This window comes from Ranitomeya imitator, chromosome 1 (assembly GCF_032444005.1).
Source record: "Ranitomeya imitator isolate aRanImi1 chromosome 1, aRanImi1.pri, whole genome shotgun sequence".
Taxonomy (NCBI): domain Eukaryota; kingdom Metazoa; phylum Chordata; class Amphibia; order Anura; family Dendrobatidae; genus Ranitomeya; species Ranitomeya imitator.
Genome location: NC_091282.1, coordinates 462,792,108 through 462,808,784, shown reverse-complemented (window position 1 = coordinate 462,808,784; position 16,677 = coordinate 462,792,108). Strand labels below are relative to the sequence as shown.

Genomic DNA, 16,677 nt, shown 5'->3' with positions numbered 1-16,677 from the left:
GCACAGCCTGAGAAACTAACTAGCCTGAAGATAGAAAAAATAAGCCTACCTTGCCTCAGAGAAATACCCCAAAGGAAAAGGCAGCCCCCCACATATAATGACTGTGAGTAAGATGAAAAGACAAACGTAGGGATGAAATAGATTCAGCAAAGTGAAGCGCGATATTCTAGACAGAACGAGGATAGGAAAGATAACTTTGCGGTCTACACAAAACCCTAAAGAAAACCACGCAAAGGGGCAAAAAGACCCTCCGTACCGAACTAACGGCACGGAGGTACACCCTTTGCGTCCCAGAGCTTCCAGCAAAACAAATAGACAAGCTGGACAGAAAAAATAGCAACAAATAGCAAAGAAGCACTTAGCTATGCAGAGCAGCAGGCCACAGGAATGATCCAGAGAAACACAAGTCCAACACTGGAACATTGACAGGAAGCATGAATCAAAGCATTAGGTGGGGTTAAGTAGAGAAGCACCTAACGACCTCACCAGATCACCTTAGGAAGGAAACTCAGAAGCAGCAGTACCAGTTTCCTCCACAAACGGAAGCTCCCAGAGAGAATCAGCCGAAGTACCACTTGTGACCACAGGAGGGAGCTCCGCCACAGAATTCACAACAGATATGGTCCCTTCTGGTGTCTTCTTCCTCTTTCCATCCCTGAAAAAAAATGGTTTGAAAGCGTGAATTTTTTTTGTGTCTGTTTTTTTTTGTAAGTATTGTTAGACATTTAGAAAATATTCCCTAGAACAGGGGTCCCCAACTCCAGTCCTCAAGGCCCACCAACAGGTCATGTTTTCAGGATTTCCTTTGCATTGCACAGGTGATGCAATTATTACCTGGGCAAGACTAAGGAAATCCTGAAAACATGACATGTTGGTGGGCCTTGAGGACTGGAGTTGGGGACCCCTGCCCTAGAACACTTCTTAAAATGGTCATTGCCATTTCAACAAACTTTGCAAAAATCCATTGAACAAGTGAATATCGAAACTTTGCATGATATGTTCTGAAAGAAATATGCTTTTTTTTCTCCATTTACGATCCACTTCTTATAATCCCCCTGTCTCCTGAATTTATCATTCACTATGAAAGCTCAAATCCATGTTGGTCAAAGTAAGATGGACTGCCAGCACAGTGAGATATCAGGTTACAGACTCTATAAAACTTTGTAGGGGAGGGCAAGAGGTGCTGGGAGAGACACTGACACATGCAGACTAAGCGTCTCACATCTCAGTATGGTTGTATCATGTCTTTCATATTGCTACTTTTGCCAATGTGCTAAATAAAGAAGAGGAGGAATCTATTGTGGCCCTTTCCACCTCCTGTCCGCTTTTCCCCGGCCTCTCCCCTCTGTCAATCCCCTCACTTTCTCCCCATTACCCATAGACTGCAGTTCAAAACCCTACCCATGGCCTACAAAGCCATCCACAACCTGTCTCCTCCATACATCTGTGACCTCGTCTCCCGGTACTTACCTGCACGCAACCTCCGATCCTCACAAGACCTCCTTCTCTACTCCCCTCTTATCTCCTCTTCCCACAATCGCATACAAGATTTCTCTTGCGCATCACCCCTACTCTGGAACTCTCTACCACAACACATCAGACTCTCGCCTACAATCGAAACCTTCAAAAGGAACTTGAAGACCCACCTCTTCCGACAAGTCTACAACCTGCAGTAACCACTGATCGACCAAACCACTGCACAACCAGCTCTATCCTCACCTACTGTATCCCTCACCAATCCCTTGTAGATTGTGAGCCCTCGTGGGCAGGGTCCTCTCTCTCCTTCTGTACCAGTTGTGACTTGTACTGTTCAAGATTATTGTACTTGTTTTTATTATGTATACCCCTCCTTACATGTAAAGCGTCATGAATAAACGGCGCTATAATAAAAAATAATAGTAATAATTGTGTCTCTGTATGTGCAGTGTATTGGAGACATCATAACAGTCAATCTCCACTCACTACTGAAAATGCAGAACGGAAAACTGGTGATAAATTCCTGATACAAGTCCTATAATGGCTAGAAATCATCTTATTCTTTATGTACACACCTGACTGCTTAGGCTACGTTCACATTAGCATTGCGTCGGGCGCAGCCGCGGCGACGCATGCATCATGCGCCCCTATATTTAACATGGGGGCGCATGAACATGCGTTGCACTTGCATTTTGTAACGCATGCGTCACTGTGGCGCATGCGTCAGGGCGCAGAGGATGCTGCATGATGCAGTTTTTTCTGCGCCAAAAACCATGCAAAAGTGGATGCATGCGTCACAAAACGCTGCATTGTGCATGTGTTTACATTTGCGTTGTGCATTGCGTCGCTGACGCTGCACCGCACAATGCAAATGTGAACGTAGCCTTATTCTGAAACTTGCCTGAAATAACAAATATGATTCAGTAGAGGTAATCTGTATAGAAAAAGATGTTTTATGGATTGGCAAATTGTAGTTTTTTTATGGCCAACTGAGAATGTAATTTTACATTGATATCATGTAATTTTTCCATTGCAGATACTCACCGTGCCTTGCAGGCGGTAGACCGTCTGCAGACAAAAGTACGAGATCGCGGTGATCTAGCAAATGAGGAAAAGTTATGTTTGCTAAAATCTGTTCTACAAAGTCCTCTCTTCAACCAAATTTTAAGTCTACAGTCATCAATCCACCATATCAGAGAACAGGTAGAGATGACATTTTTTTCCTATACGTTAGGTTTTATAATTAATTTGTTGTCGTTGGAGATTGTCACAAGGGTTTATCAATGAAAGCGGTGTTCCTACATAGTCTTTTCAGAGAGGATTCTGTAATTCCGATTTCATCTGAAAGTGACTGATTAGATTCCTAGCTGCCGTACGTCCGTTGGTAACTTTTCTATGATGTCGTTCAGAAATATTACTTGACATTCCCTTTAATATGTATTAAATAATGCATTATTAGTAATCCCCTAGCATATTTTTAGCATTTTATTGCTACTTTTAGAAGTGTAACTCTCTAGTAGTCCGCTTCCTTGGAATTCATTCTTTCTGCTGTTTCCCTGTAAATTTGTCGGCAAAATGCAGAATAAAAATGACTTATCCTGTTATTTTAGTTTATGATGCATCCTTATATGGCCGGTTATCTAATACAAGGACACACTTCTTCTTCTTCTGATCAGTAGTGTCATGAACTGCATGAAATATCGGGTTATAAACTCTCTGGAATCCTTTGTTCTTCACATTTGCAGACATGTCCTTGAATACCACACTAGGCGTTGCTTATCTCTAACATTCCTTCATTTGAGACAAATGTTTCAGCCTAGACTATAATTTTGCAGCATTAGTTGTTTTATAATAACTAGTATAATAGTAAAAAAGCAAATGCTAGGACTTGGTTGGCTTTGAAGTCCACCATCCTTAAGCACAATATGAGTTATGGTTGACATGAGTAGTGTGATCTATGTGAACGTGCCACGTTGCGTTATGTATGATGTAGCTTTCTGTTGTCTTAGGGCAGGAGATGGCAGCCTTGAAAATAATATAGCAGGTTGTAAAGATCTACTACCACAAGGTCCAGGCTTCATGGTGACTTGTGGTGGCACCTAAGCTGAATCCAATGCATCTGCAGTGGTATCTCTCTCCAAGTCACAGTATGGAATCAGAGCTGGCCTTGTACAATAGATAAAATTCACCTGAACTCATTGATTTTGGTTAGATAAACCCAGTAATATAAACGTGTTTTCTCACTTTCTGAAATCTTCTGTCCCCCAGCTGCAATTTGTTTTTAATAAGTAAACTGTCTTTACTCACCCTCCCCAGGTCCACCGCTAAGACTACACCGCTACTCCCAGTCTCTGTTATTGTCTGCATTGGCAACATCATGTAAGCAGCGCTGCAGCCAATAGCAGATGGCACAAGCCGCTCAGAGCCGCTGAGCTCACTGATTGGCTGCAGTGCTGTCAACATATCAGCTCCGCAGACAATAGCAGACCCCAGGAGCAGCGGCAAAGCTTCAGCACTGGACCCAGGGAGGGTAGGTAAAGTTCACTTTCTTTTTTTTATACTTCAACTGGGGGACAAAACTGGAAACCCCATTTTTAGTGTGTTAGGGAGCTTCTTCTCATTCCAATGTTGGATGAAAGCAGGATCGGGAATGTTGGGTGAAAGCAGGATCGGGAATGTTGGGTGAAAGCAGGATCGGGAATGTTGGGTGATAGCAGGATCGGGAATGTTGGGTGAAAGCAGGATCGGAAATGTTGGGTGAAAGCAGGATCGGGAATGTTGGGTGAAAGCAGGATCGGGAATGTTGGGTGAAAGGATTGGGAATGTTGGATGAAAGCAGGACCTGGAATGTTGGGTGAAAGCATGATCGGGAATGTTGGGTGAAAGCAGGATCGGGAATGTTGGATAAAAGCAGGATCGGGAATGTTGGGTGAAAGCAGGATCGGGAATGTTGGGTGAAAGCAGGATCGGGAATGTTGGGTGAAAGCAGGATCGGGAATGTTTGGTGAAAGCATGATCGGGAATGTTGGGTGAAAGCAGGATCGGGAATGTTGGATAAAAGCAGGATCGGGAATGTTGGGTGAAAGCAGGATCGGGAATGTTGGGTGAAAGCAGGATCGGGAATGTTGGGTGAAAGGATTGGGAATGTTGGATGAAAGCAGGACCTGGAATGTTGGGTGAAAGCATGATCGGGAATGTTGGGTGAAAGCAGGATCGGGAATGTTGGATAAAAGCAGGATCGGGAATGTTGGGTGAAAGCAGGATCGGGAATGTTGGGTGAAAGCAGGATCGGGAATGTTGGGTGAAAGCAGGATCGGGAATGTTGGGTGAAAGCAGGATCGGGAATGTTGGGTGAAAGCAGGATCGGGAATGTTTGGTGAAAGCATGATCGGGAATGTTGGGTGAAAGCAGGATCGGGAATGTTGGGTGATAGCAGGATTGAGAATGTTGGGTGAAAGCAGGATTGGGAATTTTGGGTGATAGCAGGATCGAGAATGTTGGGTGAAAGCAGGATCGGGAATGTGAGGATCGGGAATGTTGGGTGATAGCAGGATCGAGAATGCTGGGTGAAAGCAGGATCGGGAATGTTGGGTGAAAGCAGGATCGGGAATGTTGGGTGAAAGCAGGATCGGGAATGTTGGGTGATAGCAGGATCGGGAATGTTGGGTGAAAGCAGGATCGTGAATGTTGGGGGATAGCAGGATCAGGAATGTTGGGTGATAGCAGGATCGGGAATGTTGGGTGATAGCAGGATCGGGAATGTTGGATGAAAGCATGATCGGGAATGTTGGGTGAAAGCAGGATCGGGAATGTTGGGGGATAGCAGGATCGGGAATGTTGGGTGAAAGCATGATCGGGAATGTTGGATGAAAGCATGATCGGGAATGTTGGATGAAAGCATGATCGGGAATGATGGTTGAAAGCAGGATCGGGAATGCTAGATGAAAGAAGGATCGGGAATGTTGGATTGGAACATGCCTGATTTTTTGATCCTGTAGGCACAGAAGGAGAGACAGATGGAGGAACTCTCCTGTGACTTTGTCACAAGCTATCTCTGTCATCTGATCGATGATCTATTCCCCAAACCTGCCCATTTTAAATATAAGCCCTATGACGTAAAATAATGTACAGTGCTCATGTTTTATATGTTCATGACCATAACAAACTGTTCAATAAATTTATAGTATTGTTTTATAATCGGAGTGTAGTGTAAAAGAAATGAATGGGATACATGTGACTGTTTCCTAAACTAACAAATTATAGAATATACATTTTAATATATGCCTCCCATAAAATGGCATGTACTGTATATAAAGCACAATAGTACCTTTGTCCACTTAGCTGAGAGTGAATTGAGAAGAATAGTACCTAGTGTATACCGATAAGTTCCCATAGGCCCCAATTTACAAGACAGACACGAAATGTCTTTCTAGTACGGGAAAGTGCAGTAGATTACATATGCAATAGGTTCTTATTGACAGCAGGATCGGGAATGTTGGGTGAAAGCAGGATCGGGAATGTTCGGTGAAAGCAGGATCGGGAATGTTGGGTGAAAGCAGGATCGGGAATGTTGGGGGATAGCAGGATCGGGAATGTTGGGTGAAAGCAGGATCGGGAATGTTGGGTGAAAGCAGGATCGGGAATGTTGGGGGATAGCAGGATCGAGAATGTTGGGTGAAAGCAGGATCGAGAATGTTGGGTGAAAGCAGGATCGGGAATGTTGGGGGATAGCATGATCGGGAATGTTGGATGAAAGCATGATCGGGAATGTTGGGTGAAAGCAGGATTGGGAATGTTGGGTGAAAGCAGGATCGGGAATGTTGGGTGAAAGCAGGATCGGGAATGTTGGGGGATAGCAGGATCGGGAATGTTTGATGAAAGCAGGATCGGGAATGTTGGGGGATAGCAGGATCGGGAATATGCAATGGGTTCTCATTGACAGTACCCATCCAGATAAACGCTGTGTTTTTATGCTTTATTGCTGTATCTTTGAGCTAGGTTATTTAGCAGTAGCTGTATTCAGATCTGGGAGCAAAATCCAAGAATAGGATGATAGAACAAAGTGCTGAGGGTTGTTTGATTTTAATTTTTAATTTCAGGTGAATGCGACACCTACTGGATCATTAGTAACAGAATTTGCCCAGATTTCTCCATTTGGATCAAGTTCTCTTTCTACGCAAACTGAGCCCTGCCCATTAAGCCAACAGAATGGTAGCCAGTTTAACTCCGAGGAAACTTTTCTTTCATCCTCATTTCCCCAGATCAATGGCAAACCAGCAAGTGAAGATTTTGACCAGATCATCAAACGGATGGCTCAAGTATGTTATTATTGGGGCACTGATTTTTTTTTTTTTTTTTCTACATGGGCATCTTCATCAAAATGTGAAAAGCAATAGAAAATCATGATTGTGTCTTATGACACATCTTTATTTCCATTTGCACAAGGAAAGACTAGAAGCAATGGGATGAAACTGAATGGGAGGAGACACAGATTAGATATTAGAAAAAATTTTTTGACAGTGAGGGTGATCAATGAGTGGAACAGGCTGCCACGAGAGCTGGTGCGTTCTCCTTCAATGGAAGTCTTCAAACAAAGGCTGGGCAGACACCTGTCTGAGATGGTTTAGTGAATCCTGCATTGAGCAGGGGGTTGGACCAGATGACCCAGAAGGTCCCTTCCAACTAACATTCTATGATTTTATGATTTATGACTACATTCATCCCCTGGTATGGCTCCTCCTCACAGTTATTAAAATCTACCCCTCGGGGGCAGGGTTACTTTTGTATGCACTTCTGCTTAGTTCTAATTTTACTCTGCTTAGTGAATATGTCCAAAGCCCAAATAGGAGGCTCTCCTATATATTTTATAATCTTAATAAAAGTTCTTTCTGCCTTATAGGGTCGTCAGATTGAAACCATGGACATGGTTAAACCTTCTAGTGGTAGTCTTGGTTTTAGTGTCGTTGGCCTAAAAAGTGAGAACCGTGGAGAACTTGGGATATTTGTTCAGGAAATACAGGACGGAAGTGTTGCTCATAGGTGAGATTTCTCTCTGGTTTTAGGTTGCTAATATTGTGATAGTGTCTTCCAAGCCCTCATCAGTATAGTGTACTGGTATAAGTGACAACTGATACATCTGTAAGTGCACAGAAAACTGCATGGTGCATATGACTTGTATATGTCGTTTCTATTCAGGGATGGAAGGTTGAAGGAGGTGGATCAGATTCTCTCCATAAATGGTCAGCCCCTGGACCAGACAATTACACATCATCAAGCCATTCATTTATTGCAGAGGGCAAAGGATTATGTGCAGCTGGTGATTGCCAGAGGACCACTGCCCCAGCTGGCCAGTCCTGCGGTATCTCGCACACCCTCTGATGCCAGCACTGTATCTGCACTTTCAAGCCCTGTGAGTATTCCGTTTTTTTACTGGAGCCTGTTCAACCCAGTTACCGGTGCCCGATGCTCCCTTGCCATGGCCAGCTGCTCACTGTATCCTTCCTCTATACTTGTTTTTCACCTATTTCTGTCACCCCTCTTCCTTGATTGCCAGCTCTGGCTTACAAAGGTGGAGATTGATGAAAAACAGGTAGGTGGGAAGATTGATGTGTGAGGTTGGCAGGTGATGACCACTTTTAAAACGTAAAAAAAAAACTTCACGTGTCACCTCAAACATCATATATATGTTGTAGTATGGCAAATAATTTTTACATGATGCATTTTAGAAAAAAGCAAGTTAGTCTGCAGTATTCTCTACTGATTACCATTTTAGTCTACATTTCGTATTGTACAAGGCACTGGAGCTCTGTATGGGACTGAGACTAAGCTGCTATGGCTAGCTCAGCCTATAGGGGGCATGATGATCTAAGGAAAGGCTATCACTGTTTTAATGGGAATCTGTCAAGTCATCTTCAGTGGTGGCTAGTGTTGAGCGATACCTTCCGATATTCGGAAATATCGGGATCGGATTGGATCGGCCGATATCCAAAAAATATCGGATATTGCCGATACCGGAAACCAATGCAAGTCAATGGGACACAAATATCGGAATGAAAATAATCCCTTTCTTTCCTTGTACATCCTGTTCCAGAGGGGGGAAGAGTGTGGGTGGTGCCTGGGTGGTGATTGCATGTCTGTGTGGGACCGTTGGGGGGGGGGTCTGTGCGGGCCTGCCGGGGGTCTGTATGGGCCTCTCGGGGAGTCTGTGTGGGCTGCCGGGGGTCTGTGCGGGCCTGCCGGGGGTCTGTACGGGCCTCTCGGGGGTCTGTACAGGCCTCTCGGGGGTCTGTGCGGCCTGCCGGGGGTCTGTACGGGCCTCTTGGGGATCTGTGCGGCCTGCCGGGGGTCTGTACTGGCCTCTCGGGGGTCTGTACTGGCCTCTCAGGGGTCTGTACGGGCCTCTCGGGGGTCTGTGCGTCCTCTCGGTGGTCTGTACAGGTCTCTCGGGGGTTTGTGCGGCCTACCGGGGGTCTGTATGGGCCTCTCGGCGGTCTGTACGGCCTGCCGGGGGTCTGTGCGGCCTGCAGGGGGTCTGTATGGGCCTCTCGGGGGTCAGTGCGGCCTGCCGGGGGTCTGTGCTGGTGTGCACACATTGTACGATGGGACTACAAGTCCCATCGGGCTATGCCTTCTACAATGGCAGTGATTGACACATTAGCCAATGATGGGACAGTAGTAGTCCCATCATCCGGCTAATGTGCTGAATGTAAAAAAAAACAAACAAAAAAAAACATACATACTACATACAACCTACATACATACAACCTACATACATACAACCTACCGTATATACTCGAGTATAAGCCTACCCGAGTATAAGCTGACCCCCCTAATTTTGCCACAAAAAACTGGGAAAACTTAATGACTCGAGTATAAGCCTAGGGTGGAAAATGCAGCAGCTACCAGTAAATTTCAAAAGCAAAAATAGATACCAATAAAAGTAAAATTAATTGAGACATCAGTAGGTTAAGTGTTTTTGAATATCCATATTGAATCAGGAGCCCCATATAATGCTCCATAAAGTTTGATGGGCCCCATTAGATGCTCCATATTAAAATATGTCCCATATAATGCTGCATAAAGGGTAATAAGGGCCTCATAAGATGCTCCATAGAGATATTTGCCCTATATAGTGCTGCACAAGTGTTATGGCCCCATAAGATGCTCCGCACAGCTACTTGCCCCATATAATGCTGCACAAGTGTTATGGCCCCATAATATGCTCTGCACAGCTACTTGCCCCATATAATGCTGCACAAGTATGACCCCATAAGCTGCTCTGCACAGCTACTTGCCCCATATAGTGCTGCACAAGTGTTATGTCCCCATAAGATACTCTGCATAGCTACTTGCCCCATATAGTGCTGCACAAGTATAGCCCCATAAGATACTCTGCACAGCTACTTGCCCCTTATAATGCTGCACAAGTGTTATGGCCCCATATAGATGCTCCGCACAGCCACTTGCCCCATATAATGCTGCACAAGTGTTATGGCCCCATAAGATGCTCTGCACAGCTACTTGCCCCTTATAATGCTGCACAAGTATGGCCCCATAAGATCTTCTGCACAGCTACTTGCCCCATATAATGCTGCACAAGTATGGCCCCATAAGATGCTCTGCACAGCTACTTGCCCCTTATAATGCTGCACAAGTGTTATGGCCCCATATAGATTCTCCGCACAGCCACTTGCCCCATATAATGCTGCACAAGTATGGCCCCATAAGATGCTCTGCACAGCTACTTGCCCCATATAGTGCTGCACAAGTATGGCCCCATAAGATGCTCTGCACATCTACTTGCCCTATATAGTGCTGCACAAGTATGGCCCCATAAGATGCTCTGCACATCTACTTGCCCTATATAGTGCTGCACAAGTATGGCCCCATAAGATGCTCTGCACAGCCACTTGCCCCATATAGTGCTGCACAAGTATGGCCCCATAAGATGCTCTGCACAGCTACTTGCCCCTTATAATGCTGCACAAGTGTTATGGCCCCATATAGATGCTCCGCACAGCCACTTGCCCCATATAATGCTGCACAAGTATGGCCCCATAAGATGCTCTGCACAGCTACTTGCCCCATATAATGCTGCACAAGTATGGCCCCATAAGATGCTCTGCACATCTACTTGCCCTATATAGTGCTGCACAAGTATGGCCCCATAAGATGCTCTGCACAGCCACTTGCCCCATATAGTGCTGCACAAGTATGGCCCCATAAGATGCTCTGCACAGCTACTTGCCCCTTATAATGCTGCACAAGTGTTATGGCCCCATATAGATGCTCCGCACAGCCACTTGCCCCATATAATGCTGCACAAGTATGGCCCCATAAGATGCTCTGCACAGCTACTTGCCCCATATAATGCTGCACAAGTATGGCCCCATAAGATGCTCTGCACATCTACTTGCCCTATATAGTGCTGCACAAGTATGGCCCCATAAGATGCTCTGCACAGCCACTTGCCCCATATAGTGCTGCACAAGTATGGCCCCATAAGATGCTCTGCACAGCCACTTGTCCCTTATAATGCTGCACAAGTGTGGCCCCATACGATGCTCTGCACAGCCACTTGCCCCATATGCTGTGGCTGCCATAAAAAAAAAAATCACATACTCACCTGTCTTCGCTCAGGACCCCGACACTGTCACCTGCTCCTCGTGCGGCTCCTTCTTCGGCACTGACGCTCAGCGGAGGGCGCGCACTGACTACGTCACCGCGCCCTCTCACCTGAGCGTCACTGCTGAAGACAGAGCGACACCCGGACCGGGGAGCAGGTGACTATCACGCAGCGCAGCGCTCCCCCTCCCCGTATACTCACCTGGTCCTGGCGCTGTGTCCCTGCTTCTTCCCCGGCGCTGCATCTTCTTCCTGTATTGAGCAGGCAGCGTTACCGCTCATATACAGTAATAAATATGTGGCTCCACCTCTATGGGGGGTGGAGCCGCATATTACTGTATATGAGCGGTGCCATGTGACCACTCAATACAGGAAGAAGATGCAGCGCTGGAAGAAGCAGGGACTACAGGGACCGCGCCGGGAGCAGGTAAGTATAATTACACAGCCCCCACTCCCCCTCCCGTGCCGACCTCTGGGTATGACTCGAGTATAAGCCGAGAGGGGGACTTTCAGCCCCCAAAAATGGGCTGAAAATCTCGGCTTATACTCGAGTATATACGGTACATACATACATACAACCTACATACATATAACCTACATACATACTACCTACCTACATACTACCTACCTACATACTACCTGCCTACATACTACCTACATACATACTACATACATACTACCTACGTACTACCTACATCCATACATACGTACATACTACATACATCCATACATACTACATACATCCATACATCCATAATACATACAACATACTGCATGCATACTACATGCATACCTCATACAATACATTCATACATTACATACAATACAGACATACAGTACATATAACATAGAGTACATACTCACCATCACTTGTCATTTTGATCCCCGAAGCCAGTGTCATCTGTAAAAAAATATGAAAATAACAAACAAGCACTATATTCCCTGATCCGCAGAAATCCACGAGTGTCCCACAACGATCTCCCATGGAGAACAGCAGCATCAACTGATGCGACCGCTCTCTAAGGGCTCCAGGAACACAATGACGGGAGGAAGGTATCCTTCCACACTGTATTCCTCCGCCGCTGTAAAAAAAATAGCCCCTAGTCTCACTTTTGGCATTCTTGTGTGAGAAATTTTACCACACAGCAATTGCCATAAAGTGAGACTTTGAACTCTAGTAACCTCTCAGTGAGCCATTGTCTCCTGTCAGTGTGTCACTGAGGGTCCTATAGAGCAGTGACATCACCCGTTGTCCCTGTTCTATAGGGGAGATCGTCGTGGGACACTCGTTATTAATTGGACTACGGCGGAAAGGTAGTATACGGTTTATTATTTTACGTTTTTTGCAGGCGCTGAAGTATGGTAAGTATGGTTAAATGAAGAATATTAAAATACATTTTTCCTAATGTGTGTGTGTTTTATTAACTATTTATTACTATTGGTTTTATAATGGATAGGCGTCTTATTGACACCTCTCCATTATTAACCCGGCTTAATGTCACCTTACAATAGCCAGGTGGCATTAACCCCTTATTACCCCATGTCCCACTGCTACACGGGAGTGGGAAGAGAGGGGCTAAGTTCCGGAATTGGCGCATCTTACAGATGCGTCATTTCTGGGGCGGCTGCGGACTGGTATTTGTAGCCGGGGGGGAGGAGGAGGGGGGCAATATCCATGGCCCCTCTCTAGGCTATGAATATCAGCCCGCAGCTGTCTGCGTAGCATTTTTGGCTATAAAATATAGTGGGACCCCACGTCAATTTTGTTTTTGGGGTCCCCCTATTTTAATAGCCAGTAAAGGCTACGCAGACAGCTGCGGGCTGATACTCATAGCAGGCTACAAATATTGGCCCCAGGCCGTCGGCTTTCCCCCTCCGGCGCAGAAATGTATTTATTTTTTTAAAATTAAACGCTCATTAAGGCCTCTTTCATACTTGCCTCGGTACGAGTCCGTCGCTATGCGTCGGGCTGACGTACCGACGCACGTTGTGAAATTTGTGCACGACGTGGGCAGCGGATGCAGTATTTCAACGCATCCGTTGCCCATTCAGAAGTCCGGGGAGGAGGGGGGGAGTTTCGGCACTTAGCCCCTCTCTTCCCACTCCCGTGTGGCGGTGGGATATGGGGTAATAAGGGGTTAATGTCACCTTGCTATTGTAAGGTGACATTAAGCCGGGTTAGTAATGGAGAGGCGTCAATAAGACGCCTATCCATTATTAATCCAATACTAGTAAATGGTTAATAAAACACACACACACACACACATTAGGAAAAAAGTATTTTAATATTCTTCATTTAACCATACTTACCATACTTCAGCGCCTGCAAAAACGTAAAATAATAAACCGTATACTACCTTTCCGCCGTAGTCCAATTAATAACGAGTGTCCCACGACGATCTCCCCTATAGAACAGTGACATCGGGTGATGTCAGTGCTCTATAGGACCCTCAGTGACACAATGACAGGAGACAATGGCTCCTGCAGTGCATCACTGAGAGGTTACTAGAGTTCAAAGTCTCACTTTATGGCAATTGCTGCGTGGTAAAATTTCTCATACAGCAATGCCAAAAGTGAGACTAGGGACTATTTTTTTTACAGCGGCGGATGAATACAGTGCGGAAGGATACCTTCCTCCCTTCATTGTGTTCTTGGAGCCCCTCGAGAGCGGTCGAATCAGCTGATGCTGTCGTTCTCCACGGGAGAGCGTCGTGGGACACTCGTGGATTTCTGCAGATCAGGGAGTATAGTGTTTGTTTGTTATTTTCATATTTTTTACAGATGACACTGGCTTCGGGGAACAAAATGACAAGTGATGGTGAGTATGTACTCTATGCTATATGTACTGTATGTCTGTATTGTATGTAATGTATGAATGTATTATATGTAGTATGTATGTAGTATGTATGTAGTGTGAATGTATTATATGTAGTATGTATGTAGTATGTATGTAGTATGTATGTAGTATGTATATAGTATGCATGTATGTTGTATGGATGTTGCATGTATGAGATATGTTGTACGTAGGATGTAGTATGTATGTTGTATGTATGTAGTATATAGTATGTTGTATGTATGTGGTATGTTGTATGTATGTATGTATGTAGTATGTATGTTGTATGTAGTATGTATGTTTTTTTTTTTTTTTTAACATTCAACACATTAACCGGATAATGGGACTACTACTGTGGCTAATGTGTCAATCACTGCCATTGTAGCAGGCATAGCCTGATGGGACTTGTAGTCCCATCGGATGATGCCTGCACACCCGCACAGACTCCCGGCAGGCCGCACAGACCCCCGAGAGGCCCGTTCAGACCCCCTGCAGGCCCATTACAGACCCCCGGCAGGCCCGTACAGACCCCCCACGGTCATGCCCATGCACCGCCCACACTCCATTATAGTGCATCATTGCACTATAGGAACTTCCGATTCCGGTATCCGATATCTTAAAAGTATCGGAACTCAGTATCGGAATTCCGATACAGCGAATATCGGCCGATACCCGATATTTGCAGTATCGGAATGCTCAACACTAGTGGTGGCACTAATGTATTCCTGGGCAGCCTTTTCTGAACTTGTAATTTTTATTATTTTGCTCATTGTTTCTCACTATGAGCTTCATAACCTAGCGTGCCTCACAGGTCTATAACTAGTCTGCGCATTATAATTTGTGTGCCACGTTGTTTCTCCATGTGGTAATGGTTCTGGAAGATGCACACCCATACGTTTTGTTTCCAACCCTCTTTGCTGCCGACGTCACCACATGTAGCATAGTCAAATCTCACAGATACAAGGTTGTCCAGTGTGTGTCATATGCGCTGTGTGATTTCATCATGGAAGTCCCCACACTATGTGCTGCCCCTCAACGATGTACAACCAGACGTGTTTGGGTGTACTCCATCAATGGATGGCGTATGTGCAGCATCACGCTGTAGCCAATGTCGTCATAAGGGCAACTTTCAGTGCAGGCATGAGGACTGTGCAAATATGAGCTTACGCAAGATTTCCAGCCCAGCGCCTGACGCCAACGATACAGCCACCTATTAATTAAAAAAGAAAGAGGCAGGCGCTAAGTATGTAAATTACCAAGGGTGAATCATCTTAGGTTTCATTTGCATAGTGTCAAAATCTTTTTTTTTTTTGGAATAACACTATGAGAAGCAATTGGAAAGATATCAATGCATTAATCTTTCCGTTACCTACAAGAGCATATAAATGGTTAATCAGTAGCAGAACGTATCTCAGTTTGCATAAAAAACCATGGGCCTGATTAATTAAGATTGGTGATTTACATGCGAGTCTTACTGAAGGCGGCGCTGGCATAAGATGCACCTAATTCATTAAGAGACGTATGCTTCTTAGGGTATGTGCACACGATGCAGATTTAGTGCAGAAAAATCTGCTGCAGTTCTGCACTAAATCTGCATCTCCTGGCAGAATCTGCAGGTGCGTTTTTTATGCGTTTTTGATGCGTTTTTTATGCGTTTTTTGAGCACAAATCTGCACAAAAAACGCATGAAAAACGCATCAAAAACGCACCTGCAGATTTCTATAATGGAGGGGTGCAGAAACGCTGCAGAACTGCACAAAAGAAGTGACAGGCACTTCTTTGAAAACTGCAGCGTTTCTGCGCAGATTTTTCTGCACCATGTGCACAGCTTTTTTTTTTTCACATTGATTTACATTGTACTGTAATCACAGTGCAGTTCTGCAGCGTTTCTGCTGCAGAAAAATCTGCTGCAGTTCTGCACTAAATCTGCATCGTGTGCACATACCCTTAATGAATTAGGCTCATCTTACTACTCTGCCAAGAATATTACTCCAGTCAGGGACTGGAATGCATTTCTGGCATGACATAAATGTTGAAGAAATGTGTTCGTCACACCCTGTTCTGCCATAATTGTGCCCTTTTTGGGCAAGCTGGACTGGACTTGAATAAAAAACCCACCAAAAGTTGCAAACATTTTTCTCTGCTTCAAGTTGCGCAATAATTTTATGAAGGTATTTTATGCCATAATTCCGGGGGGTGGAAAAGAAATGTGCTCAGGTAAAGAACATGGCATCTACAGTTTGTGCCTCTTAGACAGTAACACATCAATCTCTTTATTAGAGCCACTGGCAGCATGTGGAGACTATTGAACTGGTAAATGACGGCTCAGGTTTGGGCTTTGGAATTGTTGGAGGAAAATCAACTGGAGTTATAGTGAAAACCATTCTACCTGGGGGAATAGCTGATCAGGTATGTGTGCTTGTTGTACAGCCTGCCGTTATGGCTCCTGTCCCCTTCTCTGCTCTTCGACTCCCGTCTAACTTCTTGTTGGTAAGGTATAGGCATGCCATAGACTGACATGCTTATTATGTCTATAGTGCCTGCTCCATAGAGCCAACTCTTTATAGCTATTGCTGCTGTTCGCACAGCCTGGAACCCATGATATGTGCAGTTTTCTGTGTGACTGTTTAGGGACATGCCATTAAAAAGTCCAGGCTTGCGTTCCATGGGGGGCTGTCTATGTGTCACAGTAAAATAACATAAAATGCCATGTATTCCAGGTCTTTAACAACCTCTAGAACAAT

General features: G+C 45.0%; 1 protein-coding gene across 2 annotated transcripts in view; it reads left to right on the top strand.

The window, feature by feature from the left end:
* Window positions 1-16,677, top strand: part of MPDZ (multiple PDZ domain crumbs cell polarity complex component) — a 246,070-nt gene that overhangs the window by 26,389 nt on the left and 203,004 nt on the right. For both annotated transcript variants that reach the window (XM_069764966.1, XM_069764959.1), the window contains exons 3-7: window positions 2,513-2,679; window positions 6,576-6,794; window positions 7,376-7,515; window positions 7,672-7,885; window positions 16,214-16,342. In XM_069764966.1, the coding sequence (XP_069621067.1) occupies window positions 2,513-2,679; window positions 6,576-6,794; window positions 7,376-7,515; window positions 7,672-7,885; window positions 16,214-16,342 (869 nt within the window). The remainder of the gene's footprint in view (window positions 1-2,512; window positions 2,680-6,575; window positions 6,795-7,375; window positions 7,516-7,671; window positions 7,886-16,213; window positions 16,343-16,677) is intronic.